This window comes from Chelmon rostratus, chromosome 2 (genome assembly GCF_017976325.1).
Source record: "Chelmon rostratus isolate fCheRos1 chromosome 2, fCheRos1.pri, whole genome shotgun sequence".
NCBI classification, from domain to species: domain Eukaryota; kingdom Metazoa; phylum Chordata; class Actinopteri; order Chaetodontiformes; family Chaetodontidae; genus Chelmon; species Chelmon rostratus.
In genome coordinates, this window is record NC_055659.1 from 26161941 (window position 1) to 26172110 (window position 10170).

Genomic DNA, 10170 nt, shown 5'->3' on the forward strand with positions numbered 1-10170 from the left:
CACCACTTTGCTTTCCAACTACCCCGCCTTACAACTACCCCTATCACTTCTGGAGACCACAAAACCTGGCAGCTGACTGCTCTTCCCGAGCCATGCCAAAATAACAGCCACATGAAACACACGTGTCAAAGGCAATGGGGGTATTAGCTATTTCCACTTTAATGAATAGCTTTTACACAGACTGCTGATTTGAGGCTAGAATGGAAGGCAACAGCCAAGTATTATCTCTGCTCTCTTATGGTTGAGTTTGACACACGGTTCTGTCACTAGAGCGAGAAAGGTTGCAAATCTACGAGGCCGTGGGCTCGGGGGTGAAAAACACAGCTTTTTATGTGAAGATCTTTTTATAGTATCCCGCCATAAAGAGTTTTACTGTGATAATGTATGTCGCTGCAGAGAAGTGCGTCACTGTGGCCGTGGAAAAACAGCACCGCAACAGTCCAGCCCGGTCCCCGCGAAACGGATAAGGGGAACACCGTTTCAACGGGAGCTCCGCGGTGGAAAGAGGCTCCGTGCATAGACGGTGGAGCTGTAAGCAGCGTCGAGATCTTTTCGAGCCTTCACTCGGCAGGAGAGTCCCCCATCATTAATGACTTTCACATCAGAGCCTCAAGGCAGAACGCATAGTGGCTGTGAAAGGTTCAGCCCGGGATAAAAGACCCTTTCCTCTCCTCTGTGTTTACCTCACCACCAAAATCCCCTCAATTAGAGACAAAACAACTGCGGTCGAAGCCATAATCCCAGATTTAACTCTCATAAAAGTAATTATAGTTTTTTTAATCTGTAATGCCAAATCCGCTAAACCAGACCAATATATAAACACAATAAAACTTGATAGATGCGGTCCATCTATCCGCAGACGAGAGAACACATGCATGAATGTCTAAGCTGTGTCAGTCAGTACAGAGAAAGCTTGTGGTGCTTCAAGTATGTGCTATTCATTCCTGGGTTGCCATATGACACTCGGCTGATCAGCGGGGGAGATGAAACCTCCGAGACGCACGGCTTTCAACCTACCGCGCATGGCCTTCCTCCTATGATGTTAAAACCCAGAGATCCGCCCTCACGAAGAAGGACAACCGTCACACTTTTAGTCTCGCCTTCCTACAGACAAACAGAGGAGAGACACGTGAGCAAAGAGGTGGCAGGAGGTTATTCATGATAATCCATTACTAACTCCGGGTGAGCGAGAGGATGATTAAAGTGGGTACTTAAAGAGTAGAAACAGAACATCGACAATAACCAACAAATTATCCACCTTATTAGTAGATAACAGAGGGGCTCAAACACATCAAATTGCAAATAGAAAAAGGTGTAGGGGAAAGAAAAAGTTAATAATCTCCTGCTACACACTGAGGGGTGATGTGAAAATGTAACAGTGAACAATCCGTCTTAATGGCTCCTCTGAATTCATATCTTCCCTGGGGACGAACATTTAACTGACTTTATATCAAAACCTCTAATTGAAACGGTGCAACTTTCAAAGTGCAAAAGCTAAATTATAACTAACACAGTTAACTTTGTCTTAAAAGGTAGGGGGTAGGTAGGAAATTCAAGTTTCCTAATTTAAGTAAGAAATCAAAGCTGTTGATTTCACCGGCAATCATGAAAGCTAGTTGCTAATCAATGCCAATTCTGTGAGTTAGCCAAACACAAAAGAGACTAACTTGTTATTGACGGGTCTCTAGTTAATAAGCGTGTCTGTGTCTACTATTAATGCTCGGAAGAAGATTGTTTTGTTGAAAGAAAACATCGATCACCACACAAAAAGACCAAAACAGTGGCAAGTCTTTCTTTTGTCCCAAATGAACATCCTGACTCAGACCAACAGTTAGCTAACGGGTAGCGTTAGCTCAGTAGTTGTCGAGTGTAAATGAGTTGTTAAGACTCTCGTAACTGAACTTTTAAGTACATCATATATTGTACATATTTGAAGCTTAGCAGCCAAAAAGCTGAGTCTTGACCTCCAGGACTCGTGGCTATGAAGCAGCTCATTCTGGAGGTCTGTGAAGCTAATGTTAGCTGAAGCAGCTACACTGCTGAGCTGTCAGCAGTATCATTAGGTGCTCTTATCATTATCGGGCTCAACTTACCATGAGTCTTTTCTCAAATCGACTAGTTTGAAGAACTCAACATCAAGACAGTTCCTCTGATTAATTTCATGTACGAACATATGTTTGTGATTATGCTTGTTACAGATCATCTTGTTTAACACTGTAGATAAACAAAAGCCTAGAGTTTATTCAAAAACAGAAAGAAAAAATGCAGTTTTCCTCAAATTGTTCAGCCCTAACCTTCACCGTTCTCCCAAAGACCAGAGGTGACCAGTTCAAAGAGCCAGCCTCTCCCAAACCGTCGTCCTATGTAAATGAATCCACCGGAGGACCTCTTACTCAGTAGCAATATGACATGAAAACCTCTGGGAAACTCGCAGACTCAGCTCTTAATCTGTTTTTTTAAGCAGGACTTAGAGGAGAGTTATGAGGTAACATAATTTCAGCTGCCACTCCAGTATGCTGTGACATAGGCAGACTAAATATAAAGCAGATATTATTGGCATGTACAGTGCCCTGACTGCCATATAGGCTAAAAAGACCATCACGTACATGTCAGGCCGTTCAGGAATGTGCCCTCCTGCACCGAGCCACGGCAGCGTTCGCGACGCATGTTTCCGGATTATAGCAACTACAGCCGTTACTGTCAACAAGAGGACAGTTGGCCATTAAGAGAAAACTGAGTAGAATTTGACTGAGAACTTGACACATAAAGGCAAAACAGGCTATTCCATCCCCTTAGGTTATACTGAATCTGCCACAAGCCTCAAAACAAATTGGATGTATTTTAAAGGTGTTTCTACATTTTGTCTGTGAGAGCCATTAAAATGAACTCACAGTAATTAAGGAGCGTTTTTTTTTTTTTTTTTCCCACATCTGCAAACACTCTAGCAAGGCCCTAATGCCAAAGAAATTAAGTGAATCTCTTCAGGAGGTTGTGTATTTACAAAAAAACATTAGGTATGCCTGGGTGATAAACAATACCTTACCGCTAAAAATGTAAAACAGGATCACACTGACATCATTTTGGGGGGGGAACACATGGAAGCTATGTGGAGTAAACAAACGTTTAACATTAACTTTAATGGAAAAAGAAGAACAGGCCAGTTGGTGACTGAGGAAAGAGAGCACGCTGGCAGTGAAACTTAAGTCTGCTGCTCACTGGTGACTTGGCACGCTCACGGTGAGCCTTCACCTCAGCACCAGTCACACTTTCCGAGTCTGTCCTCAGTCAAACTGCGTCCCCTCCGTCTGCCTCGTAACATAGTGGCTCTAATTATACTGTAGGTACTGTAGAGCAGAGTGAAAAAGTCAAATATTGACTTGCTGTTGGCCTGTGATCAAGAGGCAGAAACTCTGTGACCTGGCTATAGGCGTTTCTGAGTGTGGAAGATGTTATACAGCAGATTTCAAGTCAATTTGAGGATTATTACTAAGAGAAGCCAACGTAAACAGAGGAAGCTCTCTCCATCTCTTTTGAGGTTTCCTTTAAAATCATTTTCAGCTTCTTCCGGATGGCTGTTACTAATGTGATCTGTTTTATTCAACTGACACCCATGTGTTCGAGATAACTAATGGGCTACATTATTCTATCAAATTATGTCATAGATTCATGCTTTAAAATTAGACCACAATTATCCTTATCAGATTGGGCTCGTGATTACTCACATCAAATTCACTGGAGGCTCACTCTGCTTGATGTCTTGTGATTTTGATAGACGCTCTTTATCGCGTCAAGTAACGCAAACACTGTCGTGCATAACAGCAAAAGAGGAGCTCGGTTCAGAACGGAGATCTGAGCCTGAATGGAAAGTGTGACAGCAAATGGAGCAGCCCTGAAGTGAAGCAGAGCGAGATCTGAGCTTTTTGTTTTTGCCTTGTTTTATTGCGCTTGCTGGCCGACTGAAGAAGTTTAAATAGTGTTAGGACTATTATTGGAAACTCCAGTCAGTTATTCCACATAGCCAGGTCACCCTGATCTCCCTCACAGTCGCTGCCTGGATATTAAAAGAAGACATTAAAATCCTCCATCTGGCACAGGAAGCATAAGCCGAGGAGTGACAGTTTCTCTGCAAGAAACTAAAGTAGGTTACTTGTCATGATGGGCCTGTTTTCCCTCTCTGACAGTGATTCGAGGAACAAATATGTCACAACAAATCAGCATTAGACCCTTCTCACCATGGAAATTTTGAATTGTGAAGCTCTGCTAGTAACGGATACACTCCATTTAGTTGTTCCAGGCCCATGGTTTTGTGAATGCTGGCTCACTTGCCTGGCCGCAAAGCAACAGAGCCATCATAAATGTCATTACCTGGGCGTTTCAAAATACCTCCTTTGAGAAAGGTTTAATAGGCAATAAATTTAATCAAATCTGATAACAACGGATCCCTGGCATCATAAAAAGGAAGTTCCACTGAGAGAGTTTCACAGCTAAACCCACTTGTGATGCACAGTTTCATACATCCCTGATTCCAAAAAGGGTGGGACACTCTTTAAAACATAAAAAAACGAGAATGCAAGGCTATGCAAATCATGTTTGACCTGTGTTCAATGAATACGGTACAAAGAGAAGATATTAAACTTTCAAACAGAGAAATTGTATTGTTTTTTGAGAACACTATTCTGAATTTGATGCAGCAACACGTTTCCAACAAGTTTAAACAGGAGCAACAACAGACTGGGAAAGTTGTGGAACGCTCCAAAAACACCTGTTTGGAACATTCCACAGGTAAACAGGTTCACTGGTAAAAGGTGATAGTATCCTCGAAAGGCTCGGCCATTCGCAGGTAAGGATGGAGCAAGGTTGCCACTTGGTGAAAAACTGTGTGAGCAAATAGTCCAGCAGTTTAATAACAACATTTCACCATGTGCGATTGCAAGGAATTTAGAGGTCTCACCATCTACAATCCATTATATAATCATCAAAGGACTCAGAGAAATCAGAGAAATCTCTGTATGTACGGGGCAAGGCCGAAGACCAACACTGAATGCTTGTGACCTTTGATCCCTCAGGTGGCACTGCATTAAAAACTGACATGGTTGTATGAAGGATGTTGTCACATGGGCTTGGGAACACCTCAGAAAACCATCGTCTCGAAACACAGCGAGTCTCTGCAGCCATAAATGCAGGCTAAAACTCAAATAACACAGAGCGAAAACCATTTGTCAACAGCATCCAGACACACAGCCGACTTCTCTGGACCCGGGCTCATCTGAGATGGACTGATGCGAAGTGGTAAAGTGTGCTGTGGGCTGATGAGTGCACATTTCCATTTGCTTTTGGATATCATGATCATCGCGTCCTCCGGTCTGACGAGGAAAAGGACCAAAGGAACATCCAGGTTCAAAATCCAGCCTGTGATGGTGTGGGGGTGTGTTAGCGCACATGGGTGACCTGCACATGGCTCCATTAACGCTGAAAGGTTTTGGAACGACATATGCTGCCATCCACATGACATCTTTTCACGGACCTCCCTGCTTAGTCCAACAAGACAATGCCAAGCCACATGCTGCACGTGTTGCAGCAGCGTGGCTTCGTAGTAAAAGAGTGCAGGTACTAGATGGGCCTGCCTGCTGTCCACACCTGTGTCCTACTAAAAGAGAGCCCCCACACTGCTGTACAAATGAAGTCATGAAGAAAGCAAGAATAAGAACAAAAAAAAACCTTTCAAAACTTCAAAAATGAGTATCCTCGGTTCCCAACACTTACTGTGTGTTGTTGTGGGATTGTATTGCCATGTGTGTCTTGAGTTTCTCCCACAAGAACAATCCCGTTCACTGCTTGACTGGACCCAATGAAAGAGCCTTTCTAGAAGCGAAGCTTTCCAACTAACCACATCATCCACAAAACGCTGTTTCTTCTCCTCCAAACCTGCTCTCTCTCTCTCTCTCTTATATGGGTGATTTCCAGAACAATTCCTGTATCTTTCAGCAGAGCTACGCTGGGAATAATAAACTGAACGTACATCTCAGTGGTAGGGCTGAAATGCCGCTGTCAAATGAACTATGACAACCAGCTGTGCGACAGACCCGGCAAGCTTCTGTACACCAGCATGAGCGATTTCACCATTTCCCTGCATCAGTGGTTTTGATGCGCAATTTACCAGTGTACCGGAACACATTTCGCTGGGAACTGAGCCCATAACGAACAAATGCAAGCACCGAGTGAAAACGGTCAGCAGAGTGAGAGAAGAGATACGTTTTTGAAAGATGTCACTTAAACAAGATGTGCACTTGTGCGAGAAACCGAGTGCGAAACTTCGGTGACAAAGAGGCGTAGAGTTAAAGAAGGGAAATCCGAGAAAAGATCCCATTCATCCACATCACTCTCTGTAACACAGCAAAGCCCTTCCTCCTGTTCTCAGACAAATTTCATAAGGAAGCCTGATTACAATCTGACCACTCCCCTCTGCTGATCACAGCAGCCGTGCAGCCATCACATACTAACTCAATTCATTAACTAACTTATGAACTCCCGCATCCTTTATGATGTTGATAATTGGTCGTTACAGGAGGCATTAGGTTTTAAATTCGAACCATAAACCATCCGCACACTGTGGGGTGCCTGGACCTTTTTCCTGCATTAGCCCACAGACACATTATTAGGCAGTGACAAGCACACACGCATCACTGTAGGTGGAAGGGAATAAATATCAAATCTGTCTCATCATCGCAGTGTGCAGTATCCACCAAACACTGGGAATCTAAAGGCCTGCCAGGCCCTCAGCCATCTCCCACTGATATTCACCGCCTCACACGACACTCACACGACTTTGATGCCAGTAACCCTGCTACATCCGTGACTCTAATTTGTTCTGATTGTCTCAGGGAAAGGGCGAACATCTGATGACAGAGAGCCTCAAACAAGCATGCTGCCAGGAGGCAATATAACTGGAACCTGGCTCTTGTTGTGTACAGAACTGCAGTAAATATTTGGCCCTCCCCCATTGACTGCCAGCTGGCCAGAGGCACAGCTGACATCCATGTCTCAAAGCAGACAGCAAAGAAACAAACTCCTGAGCACCGCAGGACCCCTGAAAGCTTGGTTCACAGAAGGAGAATGATCAGAAAACATCTCCCATAAAAAAAAAAAGCTCTGACTTCCATTTTCGGCTGAGATCCAGTTTCAAAAACTGTGCAAACAACATGGAGGTCCAGAAATCTGAGGCAGTAAGTGTCAGACTGCAAGCAAACATGTGGAGACAGATATTTCAAAGCATAAAAAGTTGGCCCTGAGACATCTGTGCAGCAGGATGTCAGAAAAGATGGATCAAACTATGCTGATACGTTCACACAATTAGTGTGAACTTATTGGGGATCATTTAGAAACACACACTTTGAGGTACTGAGGTTTACTTTTCACTTCATGTATTTTACACTCACAGAAAACAGGGTTTTTCCTCAGTAGCAGGGAGAAAAAAAACAAGAGGGGGGGAAAGGTTGCTTCTGCTCCCTGAAAGCACGAACTGTGTCGCTTACCTTGCAGGAGAAAGCCACCGTCTTGGTGAGGGAGTCGATCCTCTCGCTGTACTCGGTGAACTTCTTCTGATATTTCAGCGCTGTCATCTGGAGCTCGCTGTGCACGGCGGAAAGTTGTGCCAGAAGTGACTTCTCCCTCTTGTTGGCTTTAATAGTCTGCTTCTTGAACTCTCTATCCAGGCTGATGATCTTGCAGTGCAGCGCGCTGTTGTGCGCCTTCAGGGCTCTCAGGCAGCAGTGGCTGTCGAGTTTCTGCTCCTTGTGGGTGAGCATCAAGCCGCAGCCGCTCTCGCAGATCCCCACCGGTCTGTAGTCGCACGTCTCCCGCATGTGAGCATCCATGTCCCCCAGGTTGAGCACCTCGCTGCATCCTTTATTCCTGCACTTCGCCGGGGAGTAGTCGCACATCTCGGCGTGCTCGGCCAGATGCTGCAGCTTCACCACCGCATCGCAGCCCCGCGCGTGGTTGTCACATTTGATCTCCAGCTTCAGGATGAGGTTTTTCAGAGGCAGGACGTGGTTCAGCTCTTTGGCGGAGATCCGCTGACATTTGACGGGGCAGCTGCTCTGCTGGACGACCCAGGGCAGCACGCAGCCGGAGCAGAAGACGTGACCGCACGGAGTCGTCAGCGGGTCCTCCAGGACTTTATTGCACAAGTTGCATTTGAAATCCGGGTCCACGGTCCCCTTGAAGCGGTCCAGCTCGAATCCCATGGTTTTCAAAAGTCCAAATCCAAACTTGTTGACTCCCCACCCCCGCAGATCTGAGTCGGAGCAGTGGGGCGTTAATAGCTGGTCATTGGTGGAGCACTCACAGACCGACTACAAGCTCTCCTCACTGTCTAAACTCAACTAATTGACCGAGACTTTTGGTGCCTTCAAGTGCGCCTCGGAAGCCTAAACTTTAAAAGTTAGGAAAGTTTGTTTATGCCGAGCATAATTACTTTAGGGAAGTTTTCAAGTACGAACAACTTTGTTGTGGAAGTTTGAAATAAAAAAGACAAAATCTGGATAAAGTTGATCGTTGCTAAAGGCTATGACGCCTAAAAGTTAGACCTTAAAAAACAAATATGAAGCTACAGTAGAAGTCTGTTCTGCAGCATGCTAATATTTATGTTCTAGTGATGACACACATACGTGGTCTTTGTCAGAGAAATATCAGACTCAACACGGTGCACGGGGTCCACGTGACCAAAACAGTTGACGGCACCGATTCTGACAGTCGTGAAGGCAGCATTTGCAGAGAGGACAGTGTGCAGGGACTCTCTACCGTAACACCTCTATTAACTGCGCATGTGAGAGAGAGCGTGAAAATATTTTTTGCTGTCACAACAAAAAAGTTTGTATGGATAGAAAAGGAGTAGCGCACCTCATCCATCGACCTGCAACCTCTGAACGCACCATGGTTGTCATATTGGTTCAAAATATGAGCAGATTAAGCCTTTTTGAGGCCAATGTGAGACGTTCTTAAACTTGACCTACTGTAAAATGCACTGGTTTGTTTTCATGCATAGTTTGCGAAATTCCTCCACATAAATGTACATGGTGACATGACAGTTAGATATTTACAACTTGGTGGGTGAGCGTTCAGGCATGCACAACACTTGTGAAAACAAGTAACTTTGGAGGGACACTACCAGTGCAACCACAAGCGAGTTTTTCAAGTTGCAACACACTTTAAATGAGGAGGAGATCAGGCGAAAGTTTTGGAAAATCAACCTGGATCACAATGTGTGGTATGAAAATGAATATTTGAGGCACCGCCGTGGGATTTGTGTTTGAACACACCTCTCACCAAACTCCCTATATAAAGAAAGCATGCTAACACACTGCTCTACCACGTTGACACTTCGATTTGTGCATGTTCATTCCCAGTAGGAGGCCTTGCAGTGCTGGTGGATTTGAATTGTAAATGAAACTCCGGTAGGCACACTGGATGTGCTCAGTGAAGGAAAAGAATAGCCTCTGCTGCTGAGGCAGAAACACACAGCCTCAGTTGGTTCTGCCCTACCTTGATTAGACACCTATTCTTACTGGTTTCCTCCTCTTTCGGAAATCCAGTTTTATGCAATGCCATGCTCAATAAAACCTTTCCATATGTGCATTATCCAGAACTAAAAACAAGAGCTTATCAAAGACTTAATGGACAAAGTGTGACAGAGAGAGTCTGAGCTTGCGAGTAATCCCACACTGATGTTATGGGTTGTCTTGGATGGGGTGGAAAAACTGCCTGTGCAGTCACGTCAAAGGTCTTTGTTGTACTGTGTATATACAGCCTGTTTCATACTCACTGTGCGATTACACATGTTTCTTAGCAGGCACCCTTTAGGTCATGGCTTGAAAAAAAAACTTTAGAGAGATAAGAAATGTTTTAACAGATGTGGAAAAATCAACGGGTGAAAAATGAGAGAGAGGGCTGCTGTTGTACTTTAACACCTGTTTCTTTGGTCAGTTTTCACATAGTAATTGGATTTTTTTTCCTGCTGATGCAAATCAGCTGTGTACGACCATATATAATTTCACAGTTCAGAGCTCAAGGTTGCTATCAAATCTCGCTCCTTCGATCAGGGTAGTATTATCCTGGAATCTTGTGTTCAGCGCTGCAGGATCAAACCAGCAACCTACCAGCTACAACCAG

At 44.5% G+C, this 10170-nt stretch overlaps 1 protein-coding gene across 3 annotated transcripts in view; it reads right to left on the bottom strand.

Moving 5' to 3' along the window:
• Positions 1-8522, bottom strand: part of pdzrn3b (PDZ domain containing RING finger 3b) — a 90924-nt gene extending 82402 nt beyond the window's left edge. Inside the window, exons 1-2 of one of the 3 annotated variants that reach the window (XM_041959471.1) lie at positions 7533-8522; positions 1018-1104 (exon numbers count right to left, since the gene is read on the bottom strand). In XM_041959471.1, coding sequence (XP_041815405.1) covers positions 1018-1104; positions 7533-8246 — 801 coding nt within the window. In that variant the 5' untranslated portion in view covers positions 8247-8522. Of the gene's footprint in view, positions 1-1017; positions 1105-5763; positions 5780-7532 lie in introns of those variants that run through there. The other 2 variants (XM_041959474.1, XM_041959473.1) reach the window with 2 other exon arrangements.
• Between the last annotated feature and the right edge of the window lie 1648 nt (positions 8523-10170).